The 22,465-nt window shown below is 34.3% G+C and overlaps 3 protein-coding genes across 9 annotated transcripts in view; all 3 read left to right on the forward strand.

The window, feature by feature from the left end:
• The window catches only part of rbms1a (RNA binding motif, single stranded interacting protein 1a), a 312,567-nt gene extending 311,528 nt beyond the window's left edge, over positions 1-1,039 (forward strand). For both annotated transcript variants that reach the window (XR_015502396.1, XR_015502397.1), the window contains exon 11: positions 1,013-1,039. The gene's annotated coding sequence lies outside the window, so the exon portion shown is untranslated. The remainder of the gene's footprint in view (positions 1-1,012) is intronic.
• The window catches only part of pla2r1 (phospholipase A2 receptor 1), an 868,273-nt gene that overhangs the window by 192,133 nt on the left and 653,675 nt on the right, over positions 1-22,465 (forward strand). The window lies entirely within an intron of this gene.
• The window catches only part of myom2a (myomesin 2a), a 64,584-nt gene that overhangs the window by 8,416 nt on the left and 33,703 nt on the right, over positions 1-22,465 (forward strand). For 4 of the 6 annotated variants that reach the window (NM_001346203.1, XM_087271852.1, XM_087271853.1 and 1 more), the window contains 11 exon segments: positions 1,613-1,705; positions 1,866-2,001; positions 6,465-6,619; positions 6,883-6,975; positions 12,493-12,581; positions 12,669-12,710; positions 15,218-15,379; positions 15,461-15,622; positions 15,743-15,884; positions 18,593-18,786; positions 20,937-20,993. In NM_001346203.1, the coding sequence (NP_001333132.1) occupies positions 1,613-1,705; positions 1,866-2,001; positions 6,465-6,619; positions 6,883-6,975; positions 12,493-12,581; positions 12,669-12,710; positions 15,218-15,379; positions 15,461-15,622; positions 15,743-15,884; positions 18,593-18,786; positions 20,937-20,993 (1,325 nt within the window). 6 annotated transcript variants of the gene reach the window in all.

Below are 22,465 nucleotides of genomic sequence, written 5' to 3' on the forward strand. Positions count from 1 at the left end.
TTCCTCCGGGTGCTCCGGTTTCCCCCACAGTCCACAGACATGTGGTACAGGTGAATTGGGTAAGCTAAATTGTCCGTAGTGTATGAGTGTGTGTGTGAATGTGTGTGTGGATGTTTCCCAGAGATGGGTTGCGGCTGGAAGGGCATCCGCTGCGTAACAACTTGCTGGATAAGTTGGCGGTTCATTCCGCTGTGGCAACCCTAGATTAATAAAGGGACTAAGCTGACAAGAAAATGAATGAATGAATGAATGAATGAATGAATGAATAGGTAATAAAAATATAAACTTTTATGTTTTTTTAAACCTTAAGTAGTAAATAAACACTCTGTTAGTAAATAAACGTTAGATTAATATTGTATAAATAATTGCAGTTAGAAATAAATACTTATAAGAATATACAGGGTGATTCAAAAAGAATACCACAACTTTCGAGTTGATGTCACTCGATATTAAACATCTTTGAACTTGTTTTCAACTGAAACAACTTTAAGTACTCTTCACACTGATTAATTACCCAATATTTCATATTGTTTCTTTGATTGATACAGATTTTCAAAGTTGTGGTTCTCTTTTTAAATCACCCTGTACTAGACGCAAGCGTACTTTTAAGCGTACTGACCATAACAATATCATAAACCTATGCAAATGATGCCAGGACTAATGCCTAAAAAATAAACTTTGATTGTATGGTGAACTGTAGCAGTGTGTAATGCTGTTCAACAGAGCAAGGACATTTTCACAGTATGTCTGATAATATTTTTTCTTCTGGAAAAAGTCTTATATGTTTTATTTTGGCTAGAATAAAAGCAGTTTTTAATTTTTAAAAATACATTTTAGGGTCAAAATTATTAGCCTCTTTAAGCTATATGTTTTTTCGATAGTCTACAGAACAAACCATCGTTATACAATAACTTGCCTAATTACCCTAACCTGCCTAATTAACCTAATTAACCTAGTTAAGCCTTTAAATGTCACTTTAAGCTGTATAGAAGTGTCTTGAAAAAATATCCAGTAAAATATTATTTACTTTCATCATGGCAAAGATAAAATAAATCAGTTATTAGAGATGAGGGGGGCTAATAATTCTGACGTCAACTGTGTCGGTGTACATTTTCATATCTCAATATTTTGTTTATATAAATTTACAGTAATATGTAAATTTAATATTTATATGTACATTTTAGTAAAAGTTATATTAATATTTGCACACAATTTATCAATTATATTTATCAATATTATGTAAATATCATGTGTTTTAAATATATATTTACAGTGGGGTTCAATTTTCAGGTTTAAAAACTAGCATACTTTTAAAAAGTACTCATTACAAAAAAATAAAAATAAAAAATTTCTACACATTCTTTCCATACGTGCAAACTGAATGTTTGATCCTTTAATGCTTTGCCTGAATTGTAAAACCTACATCTTCATTCAAAATTGTGATACATTTTTTAGACATGGAGATAAATCCACATATACATGTACTACACCAATAAAATGTAATAGTCTGTCATTCAGAACACTGAAATCAAACCAATCTTCTCACACCTAATTTCGCCCAATGCAAGCACCCTTGACTTAAAGCTATTATGATTCTGATTGTGTCCGGCAGGAAATCAAGCTCTCAGGTAGTAAAGAAGGAGCAGGTCCAGGCCACGGAGGTGATGGCGGAACCAGCCTACACAGTGCCAAACTTCAGGGAGAGGTGAGATCTATTGGCTCCTGCATCTATTACAGTTCAGAAGGCTATTTAAAGATGGCGTAAGAGAAAACCAGGAGAGCGCTTCCATATTTACAGATGAGGAAAATCAGTGTCACTGCATGTACTCCTCGGTGCATTTGAATGTATATTTCTGTGTATTCAGGGCTCCTGAGGGCATGCAGGAGTATCAGAGGATGGCGGCTCACTTTGGAAGAGATTTGGTTCAAATTCAACAGGAGCTGCACAGGATGAAAGTGGCCACAAAGGAGCAAGTGCAGAACATTGAGATTACTAGAGAGGTGAACACATACTTCAGCACTTAAATGTCTCTTTCATGAAAAATATCTCCCTAAAATGCTGTTGAAGTATGCTTTATACATACAGTATACTTGTGTTTAGTGATGTAGGTGTATAGTTGATTGCATAGACAAACACAGACTCTCACTACAATTCACTCAAACAAGCATTTTGGTTTAATGTCTGCAATATAACTGTGTTTGTAGTGATTTAAAACAGTTGTGGATTTTTTAATAGTAGTCCAAAGCACAAAATAATAAAAAATAAAAAAAAACTCCTAAACCATTTTCCACAGACTTTAATGTCTTCTCCTTAGCTTCTATACTGATCAAATTATTTGGATTCTGAAAGTCGAAACTAATCCAAAAAAAAAGTTTCCATTTCAATCAATGTTCAATACGATGAAGCGTTTGAAATAGGAGCCATTTTAATAAAAGATGTTTTCACCAATAATCCGAAATGCATATGTTTTAAACTCAATCTGAGGACACAGTAAATAATAATAATAATAAATAAATAAAACATAGCAGCAAGGAGTTCAGTTGACTGGAAATGTTTTAATGATGTTTAATTTGTACAAAGTGTCACCCATATCTATAGATACATTTAAGTGTCTCAAATTAAGTTTGAGCACCTGTTAAGCCAGATTATTGAGGTTCGATCATAACAAAACTTATCAGGCCTGTTTGGCTTATGGCGTTAAAGGTCATTAAGACGTTCAGTCAAATACAAGATGAATACCTTGAAAATACCCTATTTGTTTTGACGCACATGCACACAATATTTGTTCTGTAAAATAGAAAAATGCCTGTTTTGCCCTGTGATAAATAAAAAATAAATAAATATTAAAAGTCTATTTAAATATAGCAATAGTCGCTGTCTCATGTTGCAAATCCAATGTTACTGTTACAGTTTTTCTTGATTGCTTTGATGCAGCCGTCAACTGAAACTCCACATTTTCAAAACAGTTAACTCACAGGCCTAAACAGCGGCACTTATGGTCAAATTGACACATTTTGCTTGACAAACGCACATTTAAAATATTCAACAAAAGCTAGTTTTACCTTCGAACAACACAACTTGCAAACAAGTATAAGAACTCTTTCAATTAAACATCACACAATGGACAACAAAATACAGAACTCAGTGTGAATCAGTGCACCATTGCTTGACATTGTAGCCTATTGCCAATGCCATTTGTTGCCTTTCAATTTGGGCTGTCAAATTTGCCTTTTTGCAAAGAATTGGAACCAGAATTATAAATGCTTTAAATAAATGTATATATAAATTTATATTGAATTCATGCCATTTTTCAAACTGTGGCTGAAAACTGAAATACTGTAAAATAATAATAATAATAATAATAAAAAACATGTAAACCAATATACAGTCAAATCTATTGGGAGTATAGGCCACTTTTGACCCCCTCCATCCATACAATCACAGAACATAGACCTTCCACTGTTTTTAATGTTTGCAGACTGATTACTAATTGAAGATTTGTGTGAAGTAAGTATTATTACTGGTCTATAAATCACTAAATGGCCAAGGACCTCAATACATTACAGATATGCTGACTGAATACAAACCTAACAGATCACTCAGATCTTTAGGATCATATAAACTAGAAGTTCCAAGAGCTCAATCAAAGCAGGGTGAATCTGCCTTCAGCCACTATGCTCCTCACTGCTGGAATCAGCTTCCAGAAATGATCAGATGTGCTCCAACATTAGGCACATTCAAATCAAGACTGAAAACACATCTGTTTAGCTGTGCCTTTACTGAATGAGCACTGTGCTGCGTCCGACAGATCGCACTATTATGTTTTTCGTTTTCTTTTTCATTCTTTTATAACCTATTTTAACTCATTTTAATTTATTTTTATCTGTTTTTATTAATTTTTATTGTCTGCATTTTATTTTCCTAAACTTGTCTTTTTTATTCCTGTTTATGTAAAGCACTTTGAATTGCCACTGTGTATGAAATGTGCTATATAAATAAACTTGCCTTGCCTTGCCTTGCCTTGAAGGAGTGTCAAAGCGGTGCTTCAGTGAATTCATACTGATCTTGGTAGTTTCTATTGGTTAGGAATAGATGGTGTCTGTTTGGTTACCATAGCTAAAACAATGGAGTTTGGACTGCTTGAATGACATCAGTGTTGACTGTTTTGAAAAATGGTGGGGAGAATGTGTCAACCCAATGAGGAAGGCTTTACACATTTGCAAGACCTGTCTTCTGCTCTGCTGGGATAGTGATGAGGAAAATGGAGTGGAACCTAGTTTCTTTAATCAAGTCGAAGCAAACAGGAAAAACTGTAGTGACAATTTTCTCGGACCAATTGGTGATCAGCATTTTAAATACATTATATTTTGTTAATGACATGGCTTGCTTGAAACCTCACCTGTGATGGTACTAAAAAATAGCAGGCACTAGGTATCAAATGCAGTGCAAAACTGAACCATACTATACCATGCAGTGGAAAAGCACCGTTAGTCTAGGTCAGGTGTGCCCAAACTTTTTCTTATTATAGGCCAAAAACCAAACTTGATTGAGGGTGGTGGGCCAAATTAAAATAAACCAAACTAATCATTAAAGTTACCATGGAGATTTCCTAACTTATTCACGTTTCACGTTTTTTCATTGTATTATTTTTTTTAATTTCATTTTTTTTCAGCTTAGTCCCTTTATTAATCAGGGGTCGCCACAGTGGAATGAACCGCCAACTTATCCAGCATATGTTTTAGGCAGCGGATGCCCTTCTAGCTGAAAATCAACACTGGGAAACATCCATACACTCATGCATTCACACACACACACGTTCAATGAAAAATACAGACTGTGGAATGCATTTCAACAGAAATATTCTGTAAATTGAATTTATAAATGCAAAATGTTAAAAACAGTAGATTACTGGCAACCACAGCTGCCGGTATTTTTCCGTAAAATCTGGAAAGGAAAAAAAAAAGCAAAACTTTTTTGTGTCACCATTGTGGAGGATAGTGGCGTCTGTGTTCAAGTCCAAGATGGACTGAGTGTATCTGATATTGTGCTGCATCTTCTTTTGTTTAAATGAAACTGTGCAGTTACTAATGCAGTGAAAATCTGTTTGGTAATTGTAAACACACATGAAATGACTTTACGTTCTTATGCATTAAGCTATGATTTTGTGAACTGAACAATGTATCAGTTTATAAAATACAGATATTTTTTGTTCATTTAAGCAGTTAAAAAATTTTCGTAATTTTTAAGGAAACATTCTGGCAACTACAGCTACTGGTATTTTTTCCGAACAGATATTTTACCCTATAAGAGTTTGCTAATTAACACTCTCTCAGTGTTGATAATGTTAACTCTTTTAAAAATGTTATTTTAACACTTTTATAGCGGTTCCCAAATAAACTCTGAGGGAGTGTTCATTTTAACTCTAAGATAGTTAAATCTGCTATTTAAAATTTGCAGTGCACATTCATACACTTCGGACAGTTCAGCTTATCCATATCACCTAAAGGGCATGTGTTTAGACTGTGGGAGGAAACCCACACAAAGATGGACAGAACATGCAAACTCCACACAGAAATGCTAACTGACCCAGCCAGGGCTCAAACCAGTGACCTTCTTGCTGTGAGGCGATCATGCTATCCATTGCGCCACCGTTACACCTTTTAATCACATTAATCATTATATTTATATTTGCATTTTGGCGGTGTGGTGGCTCAGTGGTTAATATTGTAACCTCACAGCAAGAAGGTTGCTGGTTCGAGTCCCGGCTGGGTCAGTTGGCATTTCTGTGTGGAGTTTGCATGTTCTCCCCATGTTCGTGTGGGTTTCCTCCGAGTGCTCCAGTTTCCCCATAATCCAAAGACATTCGGTATAGGTGAATTGAATAAACTAAACTGAATGTGGGAGTGTGTGGGTGTTTCCCGGTACTGGGTTGCAGCTGGAAGCGCATCCACTGTGTAAAACATATGCTGGATAAATTGGTGGCTAATTCTGCTGTGGAGACCCCAGATTAATAAAAGGGTCTAAGCTGACGGAGAATAAATTAATAAATAAATGAATGAATGAATAAAGGATGTATTTCTATGGTAACTTTTATTGTCTAAAATGCTAATGTTCAGCACTGATTAAATTACTTATTGTATATGAAATATTATTTCATCTACTAAATAATATATGAAATCTCTTTTTGTCTTAAGAACTTGCTTGAATTCCTGCTTTCACCTATATGTGCTTCTTGTTCCATGTCAACACCTTTTGGACAAACTAAGTATTAAAAAATAGGAAAATAAGCAAAGCTAAATTTGTTAAGCTTACAGGTAAAGACTTTAGGCTTAGTTCGCTCCAAATCTGTGTAAGTTTCTTTCATCTGCAGAACACAGAGGAAGATATTTTTGAAAGTCAGCGAGGTCCAAATGCAGCACCTTTAACCCTGACTCTTTACTCAGTCCTTTTGGTATTTTAACAGGTGAAGGGAATGATGCCGTTGAGGAAGGAATTTGCTACTGAGGTTCCCAAAGCTCCGGACTTCCTTGTCAGTCTCAGATCTCACACTGTATGGGAAAAGACGCCCGTCAAGCTGTTCTGCACTGTGTCCGGCCAACCCACTCCTATTGTCAAATGGTTTGGCCTTCATTTTTATATTCCAAAAGATTAATAAACTCTGTTGTTTGATTTGATCATTTAAAATGATTCTCTGCAAACGTCATTAAACACATTATGAAGAATGTGCTGTTAGTTTATAAAAATAAATAAAAAATAAAATGCATGCTTTGTTTTGTTAACAAGATCCATTATGTGTTGTCTGTCTCTACTGTAGTCTGCCTCTTTTACTAATGTGGTTCAAATGAACCTTAACTTATACTTGTTTGTCTGTCTATTGCTAGGTATAGGAATAATGTCGCCATCGAACCCCTGAGTGCTCCTGGAAAGTACAAAATTGAGAACAAATATGGGGTTCACAGTCTGATTATTAGCAGGTATGACCTCACACACCCTCATCTGGTCAGTTTGCAATCAATTAAGTATTCTGCCATCATTTACTCTGATTTTGGAATTTGGAAAAGAAAACATACATTTACCATTTTTCCCTAAGTAGTTTTTGTTCCTACTTTTGATGTAAACAGCTGCTTTTTTCCACCATTATTCAGAATATCTTGTTTTGTGTTGAACAGAAGAAAGAAGTCCAAAATTTTAAATTTAAAAATTTAGGGTCCCACTTTATATTAAGTGTCCTTAACTACTATGTACTTGCATCAAAAAATAAATACAATGTACTTACTGTGTTCATAATGTATTTGAAAACACTTGTGGTCCTCTTGAGTTGGGATAGGGGTTGGGTTATGGACAGGTTTGTTGGTATGGGTAGGTTTAAGAGGGGGTTAAAGTGTAAGGGATGGTAAACAGTGTATTTACAAATGTAATTACAGAAGTTAATTACAGATGTAACTACATTCAGCTATTTAATCAAGCATAAGTACACAATAAATACATGTATTTACACAATAAGTACATTGTAACAAACTATTAATTCCTGTGTAAGTACATATTAGTAAAGGCCACAATATAAAGTGGGACCAAGTTTAGAATAACTTGAGTGAGAGGAAATCTTTTGAGTGAACTGTTGCTTAATGGCTCATTCACACCAAGAATGATTGCTATAACAATCCGCTTGTTAAGTGGTGGCGTGTTTGTGACGTATGTAATACTGTTTCCATGTCCAAGCCGCCATTCATTTGAGTGGAGGAATCATTAGTTTATGATCACGTTTTATTCCTATCACACATTAAAGTTATTTTTATATAAAATCATAGTGTACACAACAATCTCTGGGCTTGCTGCATATCAAATACCAAAAATTTAACAATTTAAAAAAAAAATTATCACTTTCTGGCCATCAGATATTAGGCATGAACATGTATATTGCGATCGTGATTTTTGAAATCGCTTTGTAAACGTTTATTATTACCATTTCATGAGTCTCCCCATTCAGTTGAATAGAGCGCTTGGACGCGGAAGCCGCTTCGCGTGACGTCACACTTAACAAGCGGATAGCTCTAATAGCACAGTGTACCATGTTGTTAATTTATTTTAAGCATGTTCTGCAGTTTTATAAATGTTCTCTTTCAATGCCTGCTCTTCCTAAAGCAGGATGGGTTGTGATTGGCCATCCATGTTTTATCATTTATCAGCTGGGAAAAAAAGCCCTTATAGGGATGTTTATTACAATTTCTCTTTGTTATTATTACTTAGGTTGTGGTGTGGACTTTGCTTTTCTCATCCAACTTAATTATTCAAATTTATAGTCATTGTTTTGGGGTGTGAGTAGGTCTTTTGAACCTATTTTCTTGTTTTATTTCAAAGTAATAATAGGTACTTAAAACAAAATAAGCTGCTAATTTGTCTGCACAAATTCTCATGAATTAGAAACACAAAATTAATTTGATGTCAATTAACTTATATTATAAGTTTGATGTCATTTAATCTTAATGCCAAATGTACAAAAAGACATTGAATTGGCATCTAACATTCACATTAAAAAAATCTAAAATCAATGTCAGGCCTGTGCTGTAATCGATTTTTTGGCGTGTTTTTAATGCCAAAGTTAGATGTCAATTTGATGTGACTTGAACATTAAGGTAGTGTACGTACATTTTTCAGATGAATAAAACTTTTCTTATATTATACTATTTTGTATTACATTATTTAGGGTCTCAAAAAGGCATCAATGTGTGGATGTCAAATGGAAATCAAGGTTTTGACATCAAATCGGTTGGCATTTTGAACATGTTTTTTACTTCATGCTTGATGTCAATTTGATGTCGTTTTGACATCAAGATGTCTACTGGATTTCCATAAATTTACCGAAATATAAAATAAAATGTAAGACTATTTAAATCTCATTCTTCTTTTTGTCTTTTCTTGTCTAAATATGGCTTATTGCAAACTATTGTAAGTTTTTTCCTAATTTTAAAGCTTTTACAGCCGGTGGTCTTAATTCACTTTTACTCTCTGGACCCCCCTCTTTCCCTTCGTAATGGAATGGGAAAGTGAATGAGGGACTTGTAAGAGCGGCACTTTCCTATTTAGTCACAGTGAGGTTCTTCTTGAAGAAGTCTCAGCTGTTGGTTTTGCTCAACTTAGCTATGTGTCATTTGATCCTGGAACGGCTGACGCCAGTGAAGCCACCATTACAGTACAGTATAGCAGCTCTTACAGATCACAGGTCATCCTAGTAGCCACTGTTTCAACAAACCAGATTCTCAAACATTAGGTCTCGTGTTTAACCGCAACTCTAAAAGAGAAACTAAATAGTGTTAAATACATGAGAAAATGATCTTGGTTAGGACGATTATGTCTTATGCATTGCAAAGGGAAAGGAGTGGCTCTAAAATAGTCCAGAGGGACTAAAGGTCACATTTCGTTGCTCTATTCTCACTCCTTCAAGGACAGCACAGCATGTCTGAGAGAAACACACTGCTGTCATGTGAGATCATGTTCTGGATGCAGACGATTCTCCGCTAGTACCAAATGGTTCATGAAAGAGGTGTGAAGAACTCAGAGAGCAAGTTTTCCACCCTGTTAACTAAAAGCGGATCATTAAACCTATTTTGACTCGCCTAAACTGTTTTAATTTTCTAGTGAAATCAGTTTTTCTGTACCAGGTTAATGTGAACAGACAGTTCTAGAAAGTTATTGGTGATATTATCAACCAAAACAAAAAGTGAACATTTAAAAAAAAGTGGCTCTGCAGATGTTTGTTTGAACAATAAGGGAATTAGTTGTTTTGTTTTTATAAAAAAAAAGCATCTGTTTACATTAATTAAATGTATATATTTTTAAAGAAAAGCATTTGTGTTCAATTAAATAGTTTGTGCAAAGGTTATGTTATTCATCATGCTTTACAGAAATTGTCACCAATCAGAGAGTCCCGGGAAGCAAAGTTTGCCAAAAGATCTTTAGCTTCATGAAATAATACTTAGATATTTATGCATATTGTGCAATAAACTTACATTATATTGCTTCTAGTGATTTAACCAACAACTGTAATGTTTAACTTTTTATTTTTATTAACCTTTAACTTTTATTTTTCTTCATTTTTATTTGATTGTGCCCTTGATATGAATGTAGTCTTGAATCTTTGCCTTTTGCCTACTTTTCTTCAAGCGTCTAATTCTGTGACAGTCATAGCCAATTATAGATTTATATTATTGTCAGTGATGTTGTCATAACAAAGAGCTTTTTAAAATCCTTATAGAAAAAATGAGTGGGAAAATACTTGTGGAACCAGTACTGCTGAGTTGTGCCTCGACCTGTAGTGAGTAGGAGGAGCTGTTAGTATCTGTTAGTATCACCTATAGCAGACAGGGGGGCGTGTTCTGGGAGACTTTATTGAACTGTCATTATTTTCTAATTCTGTTCAGAATAAAAGCACAGTAACAATGAACTGACCTTAACATTTTCTTATTATTCAAATTCTGCTCAGCACAGTATGAGTAGAACCCGAGGAATTACCTTGCAGTGATCTAGATTTAGGAGTGTGAGTGTAATCATGATGCAGGCTAGTTTTGACTCCAATACTTAGTTAATACTGCATCATTGAGGTGTGCTAGTGACTGATGCTAGAGTCTGACATTTTAGCATCCTTAGGCTCATCTTTTCTTTCCTCATGCTGGTTTGAATTCTGAAGCTTGAAATGATGTGTGTAGAATCACAGGGATATGCAGACTAATAGAATTTTTAAATGGTACATCCAGTTATCCCACTATTATCTATAATATTTTGTCACCTTGTAAGGTTCCATAATATATATATATATATATATATATATATATATATATATATATATATATATATATATATATATATATATTAGGGATGGGAAGATTAACCGATATGTATCGATATGCCGTCATGCGCGTGCACGATGCGAGTGCATCGATAGAGCAGCAGAGGATGAATGAAATTTTGGAAGCAAATCGAGATGCATCGGTTTTTGCGAGATGCATCGGTTTTTCCAAGATACAGCTTATATTTTTAATATAGAATGTATTTTTTATTTATTAAAAAGTGTTGTCAACCTGTTTTTGGCGCATAATTTAATCGACCTACATAAAGTATGCCTTAGCAACGGACTTGCAGATGTGTACACTTACACTACAACTCAGTGCATCAGGTGTGCGGATGAAGCTAGTGGTGCGCCCTCAGAAAGCGCGAGAAGCAAAACAAACATTTTATTCCTCACTGAGTTTTAAATCTAAAGTATGGCAACATTATGGATTCTGCAAAAAGGATGGATGACTTGACAGGACAGATGCAATTTGCAAAATGTGCCGCACATCTGTAAAATACACGGGCAGTACGACTAATATCTGATATCTCACTTGAAGCGGCACCTCTGTGTTGTTGTGGAAGCATCTTCCAGTGTTCCTGCATCCCCGGCTTCCTGCTCTGCTTCAACTGTAGCTACCAGCTCCAAAAGTGGTGAGAAAAGCGTTGAAAGTTTTCTCCATGCGCAACAGTTCTGCTCGCTCTACGCCAAAAACGAATGCTATTGCATTGTTCATCTGCAAAGATATTCAGCCTAATGTCACGGAGAACCAAGGTTTTAAACACCTCCTGTTAACTTTTATTTATTTATATATTTATTAGCCTGTTGTTTACAGTGATAGTGATGTTTCAAAGCAACATAACACTGCCAGTTCACGACCTTAAGTTTTGAATATTCAGTGGCAAAATATCTTTGTAAAACTTGTTTTCATAGTTGAAAAGTTAAATCACAATTCTTGTTGTGCAATGGTAAACCTTTATGTTGAAAGAGTGCAAATATATACATTTATAATTATTATTGAACTTAGGCTACATTCTGTTTATCTTGAAAATACTTAAATAATATGTGCTATATGTTCTAAAATGGCCCTCTACTGTAAACTGACACTCTGGCTCTGAGAGAAAAGCCAGTTTGTAAAAAAAGTCTTGGTTTTACTTGGTTAAAAAATAATCAAACTCATTCAATGGCACAGCATCCTTTCTTACATCATCTCATAAACTTGATCTAATTAGTAAGAGCTGAATTATCGCATTGTATCGTGATATGGGTGTAAATCGTATCGTGTTGCATCGCAATGTCACAAATGTATCGCTAATATATCGGATCGTATTCTTTGTATTGAGATGCGTATCGTATCGGCAATATAGCTTAAATGCCCAACCCTAATATATATATATATATATATATATATATATATATATATATATATATATATATATATATATATATATATTACACACATACTGTTTGCTATATGGAATGCAAAAACTTTAAAGCTCAATATCTAAAAATCATTCGGAACGCAGACAGAACCTTTTAATTCCAAGGTGACGAAATGTTGTTTACATAACTTGAAAACCACTGAGGATAACATTTTGTAATTTAGCTAGAACGCTTGTCCAGTCTGTTTATTTTTTATTGTGAATTGAATTGTGTTGTCTTGCAGATGTGCAGTTTCTGATTCTGGAGTGTACAGTGCTGTGGCAACCAATCCACAGGGAAAGGCCACCTCCAAGGCCACTGTCTGCGTCAGGAGTGAGTGTGTATTCTTTAGCATTCAAATATTCTCTTACTGTGCTGTTGGGTCTTTCGGTAATGTACTATGCTTGTTTTTCCATGTAGGGCCAGCAGGGGGAGGAGAGCTCTCTCATCTGCCAGGACTAGGTGAGGACTGAGCTTGTGTTTGATGCCCAATTTGAAGGAGCTTACTTGACATCATGAGCCATAAATATCCGTTCTGTTCCAGGCGCAAAGCCTTGATAAGACATGGAAACTATGTCACATTTTTTCCCAGAGGTTATTTGTGCTTGTAAACAGACAGCAGTGTGGTAAACATCTTGTGTTGTGGATATACAGATGTTACTATAGTAATAATTTGTTCAAACTACAAATTACTTTGTTAGGTTTGAACAATTGCACACAAAATCTGTGGCATTTGTTTTATTAAAGCCGCAAGTGCAGAGAAATATAACCATGAATTAATGAAATACTGTATATTAACAATATTCTTTATAGTTTAACACGAATGAATACAGATGAATAAGTCAATAAATAAAAAGATTTAAAGAGTCCCTCTTATAAATTAAAAATGTCATAAAATGTCATTTTGGTTTTGGGGGTCTCCAACAACAGGCTCACATGCATGCAAGGTCAAAAAACATTAATAACCTTAATATGCAATAACTTTATAATATGCTTTTTTTTTACCTAATTATCTCAATGAATCCCATATGATTTGTTCAGTGATTCATTTGTTCCCAAATACGTCCTTAGCCCAATGCTAATCTGCACCGATTGATCCGATGACCCAGTCTGTTGTGATTGATCGACTGCGTTCAGTGTGGGAAATGCCCAGCACAACTTATCATAGTCAGAGTGCAGAGTAAATGTGTGAGACCAATGCAGGAGTGCATTAAAGCAATGCAGATTAACACCAGCATATTGCTCTATTAACTATAAACAAAAACAGTGCCTTACATTCAGTATTAATCCACACAGTGGCAAAAGCTGAACTATTTTGAAATTTGTCAAGCTGAACAGCTGACGGCGGCCATAGCAATGTCAAATCGTGAGCTCACAAACGCATTTACATCCATTAACAAAGCAGCATGCGTTGTGTTTTCAAAAAACTATTTAGACACAATAGGAGAATATAAAAAGTTAACCAGATACAGTACAAGCAGTTACAAGTAACAAAACAATTAAATAAATAGTTTGAAAGCTAGAGAAAACAAGGTGGCAACCATTTTAATCGTACTTACTTACACTTGTGAAATGAAGGAAGAAACTGATCCATGAACTGTGTACTGTAAAGTTCCTGTCCAGCTCTGATAAAGTCCCATACAAGTACATCATTAGTATTTGTTGATCCTTCCTTTAAAAAACGGCCAACGAATCCTTCGTTGTAAGCATGTGGATTGCTGAAGCACTCATCAGAAAAATGCAGAGAACACAACACAAGGTATTCAAGGTGAGTTCCGTATCAACATCACGGCTAAAGACTCCTTACCAAGGCGATTCATTCAAACCACTGAGAGTCGACTCTTATAGATGAATCAATAGTTTTAAACACAATTCACTTTCAGATTGAGGCCTTAGCTTGATATTTCACTTAGAGCTGTTACACACTACATGAAAGTTCATTTTCAAAAACCGGTCCCACTTTATATTAAGTGGCCTTAACTAATATGTATTTACACAGGAATTAATAGTTTGTTACAATGTACTTATTGTGTAAACACATGTATTTACTGTGTACTTATGCTTGATTAAATACAAGTATGTAATACATCTCTAATTAACTTTTGTAATTACATTTGTAAATACACTGTTGACCATTCCTTACACCTTAACCCACCCTTAAACCTACCCATACCACCAAACCTGTCCATAACCCAACCTCTATCCCAACTCAAAAGCACCACAAGTGTTCTCAAATACATCATAAACACAGTAAGTACATTGTTTTTATTTTTTTGATGCAAGTACATAGTAGTTAAGAACACTTAATATAAAGTGGGACCCAAAAACCCATAATAGGGGCTCATTAATGGTAAAATATTGATGCTAAATAATAATTTTTGGAGGATCATGTGATACTGAAGATTGGAGAAATGATGCTGAAGGTTCTGCTTCGCCATCACAGGAATACTTTTATAATTACATATAGTAATGGATCTGATTTGTTTAATATTGTATCATCTGAAAGCCAAATAAACAATTTTTCCATTCCTGCATACTTTGTTAGGACGGAAAATATTTAAATGATTTAAAAAATCAGCAATTTGAGGGTTAAAAAATATTGGGTATTGAGAAAATCGCCCTTAAGGTTGTCTAAAAATTGCTAATAAAAAATTACAATTAAAAATGTACAAAACATATTCATGGAGCAGAATCTTTATGTTATATTATAATGAGTTTGCCATTAAAGAAAAGCCTGTTGTCTTAAACCACATATTGTATTTTTGGTAATTGAATTTATTATATCAATAATTAGCAATATATTTTGTTCTCCAGGCTTACACATAAATAAACAAATAAACAAGGATTTATTTATTATCTTCACACTAAACATTAGTCAAACAGGTTTTGCACCATTTAATAAAGTTGTTTTTGTTGTATTGGTGCTTCTCTTACTCTGGGACTTGGTTTTTTAATGCTGTGTCCTGTAGTTCCTCTCGGCGGTATCCACCCTAGTAAACTTGAGGTGACTCTGCTGGAGTCATTCGGAGTGACATTTGGTAAAGAAGGAGAGTCTGTCAGTCTGGTGTCCAACATGGTGGTGGTGCCCGATTTGCCAAATCTTCCACCTGAGGCTGTGTGGTACAGAGATGGTGAGAGGATGCTTTTTTCATTCACTTTGAATGTAGGTGAAAAAGTTCAACAGATCCTCACATTTGTTGTTGTCTGTGTAGATGCTTTGCTAATGCCATCCAGATGGGCTGAGATGTCTGTTGGTGGCGGCGTCGCCAAGCTCACTCTTCCTTACCTGAACAAGGATGATGAGGGACTTTACACCCTGCGCATTTGGACCAAGGATGGAACCGTAGAACACAGCGCTTACCTGTTTGTTAAAGGTAGAAAACATTCGTAAATGCATTAGCAATACATACACAGCAAATATTCAAGTTGCCCTTAGAAACTTTAAATAAATGATAGAGAGATCAATTAATATTTGTGTGTGTTTCCTCTCACAGATGCTGCTCCAACAGTGTCCGGGGCCCCTGGAGCCCCAATGGATGTTACAGCGACTGATGTGAATGCAGATTACGTCCTGATCTCCTGGAAACCTCCGAACACGACCCATGAGGCTCCCATCACTGGATACTTCGTGGACAAGTAACCATTCCCTTCAGACTTCAGCCTAACACCTCACATAGAGCTGATTTTAATGTGTTCATGGAAATAAAATAATTTACTTTTGTAATTCAAAGGATAGATCACCAAAAAATAAAATAATAATAATTCTGTCATCATTTACTTGTTTAAAATCTTTTTTATTTTAGTTTCTTTCTATTATGTAGTTTCTTATGTTGAACCTAAAGAAGATACTTTGAAGAAAGTTGAAAACCTCTAGCCATTGACTCCTATAGTAGGAAAAACTATTTCTTTAGAGCAGTGGTTCTCAAACTGTGATACGTGTACCACTAGTGGTACGTGGGCTTATTTCTAGTGGTACGCGGAGGAACTAAATATGTCATATTTACTGTACATGCTACATATATTATAAAATTGATTAAAATTATTTATATTTGAATATGATGACATATAGACTATATTTACGAGGTCCAAGCAACACTTCCAGGTTTTGATAAATAGGCTTTTAACTTTTAAAAGCACATTTTAATGTAAATGTTAACATTTTATTTTGTTTGTTTGTTTTTAACTATAAGCAAAGCACTTTGTTAATGTTCAAACTATTTATAATGTTTAAAGTGGCTGACAATAATAAACATTCTTAATAATAGGAACTAATCTGCCTCATTTTTTAATTGTGCAGAGCTTTAGCTGCTTTATTGGGCCTATGCTACTGTATTTCAATACTGGTCATTATGGTGGTACTTTTTTTGAGGTGGTACTGGATGAAAATAATTTGAGAACTGCTGTTTTAGAGAGTAAATGTTTATTTTTTGGGTGAACTATGCCTCTAATTGCAGTTAAAGGAGAATATGTAGATAAATCCTTGTTATTAGCGACTCTGTTGGCCATTGGGTAAACTGCAAACTGGTTCACTTCCCAGATACACACAGCAAAAGTATTATTTATTTTTTGACAGTACAAATAAAGGTTGCATATACTTTTGGAGCAATTTGCTGTTAATGAATATGCAGACAATATATTTTCTCCTTGTGTGTAATTAGTAGCCAAGTAACTAGTTACTGTAATTCAATTACAAATGTAAATGACGAAATTATGCTGAAACGTAAGATTATTTTTCAGTTTTTTAGCATTCTTCAAAATATCACCTTTTGTGTTCAACAAAGAAATTAACTTTTTTTGGGAGCTTTTTAGTTTTGTAACCACTTGAGGCTGAGGAAACAGTGAACATATACAATTTTGTTGTTATTTAACTATCCCTTTAACATGTACTTACAGTGTACCTATCAAAGAAGGTAACTGCATAGGTTCAGGTGTAGGTTTATTACTGATAATACCTAGTTACTAACCTGTTTATGAAATAACTGTTGTTGGAATATCAAGCCAATTCCATGCGTGTTCACTAAGAAAAGGTTTGGAGAGTGTTTTCCTCAGTGCCAAAAATATTAGTAATTTATTAGATACAAATGCATAATTCGATGACAGAGTTCTGGGTTACGTTACCCCAATGCAATACAAGAATTACATTCAAGAGGTTGCGCAACTAACATACATTTCCTGACTCCAGCATATATACACAACTGATATTAACAGGTGGAGTTTTGGTTTAACGTCAATTATCAGTCATTTTGCAGTCCTTTGGCTCTTGTACCCCAGACATACTTCCTCTTTCTGCAACCCTTCTCTGCATACCAGAACTGAACAATTACGTGCATCTTTAATATATTTCACAGCAACTACAAGCATAATGACAGCTTGTGACATGTCTAGACTTTGTATTAAACAGCAGTCTGAAAACAAGGGCACTCGCATTATATTTATTCTTCTATTTCCCTTTTGTCAGCATGTTCCTTACAAAAGTATGCAGCATGGTAAAAAAGAGGAAGTGTGTCTGGTAAAGATGTGGTACAATAGAAAAAGATTGATTATTCTGTTGTTAGTCCAAACATTTTTCTAAAAAATAAAAACACAAAAGTAATAAAAATAAATTCCTTTTTTCCAACACTGTAAGTACTACGACTATGGAAACTACATGCAGGACTATGACTAGAATAAAGTGCTATCCATGTATCCGTGTATGGACATTATTACAAGTAGCAATTCTTGCATCTGAATCTGTGGAATTCAGAGTAAACAATTTAAATGTATCAAGTACTTATAATATGCGTGCTTTAAATACTGAACTTTTGTTCCAATGTTCAAATCAAGGAGCAGATAAATTGTATTTTTTATAATGTTTTGTCTGTGCGTATACTATTATATTTGTTATTCACTTATTTTGCGCAGTAGTTACATTTTTTCAAATAGAGGAAGTTATAATTGTTTGCCAATTACACTTACTGCCCAAGAAACTATGAATTGAAAAAGAAAATAATGACGATAGATGATATATTTAATATGTATCATTACTTTGATGCATACAATGTTTCTCTTTCTATATATCTAATGTTTCACTTCACTGCAAATAATAAAATAATTTTATTTCTATTGCTTTTTAGGGAAATTAATTGGGAAATAATATTTATTGTCTTAGAAATATTGGTTTTTAATTAGTTATAAAATTTATTTTTAGACAAAGGGCTTATAAAAGTAATTCAAATACTTTTTAATGAGGTAATTAGGAATTAATAAATTAACTATAGTGCCTTGCATCCATTAATAAATAAATATATCTGGTGTGTGAATAATTTTTATCTTGACAGTATCTATTTTGTGTGTTCACTTTGCAGGCGTAAGTCAGGAACTAAGGACTGGGTCCAGTGCAATGACTCTCCTGTGAAAGTGTGCAAGCTGCCCGTCCACGGCCTGACTGACGGGGCATCCTATCACTTCCGAGTGAGGGCTGTGAACAAATCTGGCATCAGTCTGCCTTCCAGGATGTCCTCTGGAGTGACCACAGGAGAAGTGGAGAGCGATGTGGAAGGTAGGACTCATGCATTGAACCCAAACAACTTAATAGAGTTGTTTCATTAAACTGGGGCTAAACTGAAAGCTTAAAGGTCCAGAAGCGTCAAGGTAGGTTTACAGGATCAAGTGTCATGCTTTTTTTCTTCTTCTCCCGTTTCGGGATATTTGTGTGTTTTATGAATTTTTTCCAACACAATTTCACTCAGAAACTAGTGGATAAGTGGATTGTTGATATGAATTTGTACAAGCATATTCATAAGAAAATGTGTGTTTTTTAGAACAAATGTCTACCCAAATCTCTCTCTATCTCTGCCTTTTAATGTAACCGTAACTGAAGTGTGAGCAGATTAAATAAAACATACATTTCAAATGCAGGGTTTGTACTCTCTCAGAAACAAAGGTACGAGAGCTGTCACTAAGGCAGTAACTTTTCAAAAGGTATTTGTATCTAAAGAGTCCATATTGAAACCTCAAAGGTACATCAAGGACCACTAAGGACTTTTTAGGTACAAATATGTACCTTTTGAAAAGGTACTGCCCCAGTGACAGCTCTCGTACCTTTGTTTTGATAGTGTACGGGTACTGGAAAACCTTGAAAATGCTTGAATTTCATTCTAGTGTTTTCAAGGTTTCAAAAATGCTTCGATTTTGAATGAAGCGCTTGAAACTGCTTGAAAGTGGAATAGTGTTTCATACACAATTCATCTTACAAAATGAGTAATAATAATAAACTTTAAATCAAATAAAATAAATATTAACAAAGAGAGTAAACAACAGTAAATTATGATCTTGGGGTAAACACGCCTTTAAAAAACTTCCTTAAATATTATACATAGAATATTATAAGAAATCGCATCATATATATTATAGATTGTAGAATTGAAGTCCGAATTATTAGCCCACCTTTGAATTTGTTTTTCCTTTTTTTAAATATTTCCCAAATTATGTTTAACAGAGCAAGGAAATTTTCATAGTATGTCTGATAATATTTTTTCTTCTGCTGAAAGTCTTATTTGTTTTATTTCGGCCAGAATATAAGCATATTTACATTTTAAAACACCATTTTAAGGTCAAAATTATTAGCCCCTTTAAGCTAACTTTATATTCGATAGTCTACAGAACAAACCATCATTATACAATAACTTGACTAATTACCCTAACCTGCCTAGTTAACATTATTAACCTAGTTGAGCCTTTAAATGTCACTTTAAGCAGTATAGAAGGGTTTTGAAAAATATCTTAATTGGTAACACTTTACAATAAGGTTCATTAGTTAATGCATTTACTAACATGAACTAATCATGAACAACACTTGTACAGCATTTATTAATCATAATTGAACCTTTACTAATGCATTATTAACATTTAAGTCCATGCTTGTTAACATTAGTTAATGCACCATGTGTTAACATGAACTAACAATGAACAACTGTATTTTCATTAACTAACGTTTATTAACATGAATAAATACTGTAGAATTGTAATACTGTATTGTTCATTGTTTGTTCATGTTAGTAAATGCATCACTTAACATTAACTAATTAACTTTTTTTTTTATTGTAAAGTGTGACCAGCTAATTGACCTAGTTAAGCCTTTAAATGTCACTTTAAGCTGTATAGAAGTGTGTTGAACAATATCTGGTCAAATATTATTTACTGTCATTATGGCAAAGATAAATTAAATCAGTTATTAGAAATGAGTTATTATATATTATGTTTAGAAATGTGTTGAAAAAAAAAATCTGCTCTCCGTTAAACAGAAATTGGGGAAAAAAATAAACAGGGGGGCTAATAATTCTGACTTCAACTGTAAATGTATGTGTATATATGTGTATAAAGTTATACACACACACACACACACACACACACACACACACACGCACACACACACACACGTAAATACATAATTTCCCACACTTGTAATTGTAGAATACTGGAAAAATTTTAAATGCATCTGGAAAGTGCTTGAAAAGTAGGCGGAAGGACCCTGCAAATGGGATTGTACCAAATTAGCTTCTAATTTTAATTCTGTACATAATGCTCATTTGTTTATTGTGAACAGAAACATAAATCCACCTGTAAATATTATATTAGCAGCAGTGTTTAATTTATGATATGAGCTTGGCCAGGCTGATGGGAAAAACTTATGTTTATGTATTGAAACAGTGATTAAAATCGAAGGAAAATATGACATTGCGATTCGACAGGAGGAGCTACAAGGAGGTACTTGAGCTTTCAGATTCCACTGAGCCATTAATATCATCTCTCCCCCCCCGTCATTTCAATCCCAACAAACTGCATGCTCTACCTATCAAAATACCTTTCACTTTAACACTTAACAATCCATTTCTCATTTATTCATACCATTTAGTAAGTATCTTTTGACATACAGAGGTTAAACATCAATCTTGTTTCACTTATCTCTTATTTTTACAAGTCATTTTCCTTATTCAGTACATACAAATAATTAAGTATATATATATATATATATATATATATATATATATATATATATATATATGCAATTTTATGGATGTATAAGGGAATATTCTTACCTGGTTATCATTTCTAATATGTTTCTTATCATTTTAATCAGAGATGTATAGTAACGAAGTAGAACTACTTCACTACTGTACTTAAGTACTAAAAGGCAGTATCTGTACTTTACTGGAGTATTAATTTTTTCTCCTACTTCCACTTTTACTTAAGTACATATTTTACATGAGTTTAATACTTTTACTCCGATAGATTTTTTATGTGCTGCATCGTTACTCGTTACTAGGGGTGTCAAAATGATTGATATCAGTTCAGTAATAGGTCATACCCGGTTATTACGTGATGACGTCATTTATCTCCTATGCGCGATGTCGCAATACTATGGCGGAGGACGGAGGCGCGAGTGCGAGGCGGCACAGCATACCAGCCGCTAGTTTACTATTAGGGAGAAATGTTGTAAAACTTCACCTCTGCCTATCTCTCGCTCTCTCACTTTGGACATTTGACCCGCTGGCCAGTTTGTAAGGTAACTTTTCCTCTCTTCCTAGCTGTTAAAGCTGTGGATCCAGACATGAGCGTGCCAAGTTTTCTCCACTGTGTCTATTACCTGTAATAATCGCGTATTCTTCCCGCCATGGGTGAACAGCGCTTATATTTCTAAAGCCCTTTCTGTTGAGGACAATAACCAATCATAGCCGTGTAAGACCCGCCTGTCAGCGCTCAAAAAGCAGGCGGGATAATATTGACATGAGTTTATTAGCTGTAAATGCTCGTGCTGTCTTCTGTGCATGAGTTTTGTTTAATACATCCAGAAAGTGTGTTTTCTTTGAGCAGGTCAAATTAAGGGCACAGTTCGTATATCTGACTGCTGTATTAAAGGACAAAATTTTATTACAAAAAACCCTTTAACTGTCACACCAAGACAAAAGCAATAGAAATTTTTTATTACATTTCTTAACTCCTAATGTCGCTAGTTAACACAATAAGTGCATTTTTATTCAACACATCACATTATTTCTAAATTATCAGCCTCTACCAAATGGTTGAGATGTTGGTTTATGGTAAAAGTACCAGAATTAATAAATATTCTACAGAAAATATGAACTGTAAGACCAATTTCATTAAAAACATGATAAAAATAAATAAAAATTATTACTAAATCATAGCCATAAGCCACAAAATATTTCAGATTTTCATTT

The sequence above is a fragment of the Danio rerio genome, chromosome 11 (assembly GCF_052040795.2).
Source record: "Danio rerio strain M-AB ecotype USA chromosome 11, GRCz13ab, whole genome shotgun sequence".
NCBI lineage: Eukaryota > Metazoa > Chordata > Actinopteri > Cypriniformes > Danionidae > Danio > Danio rerio.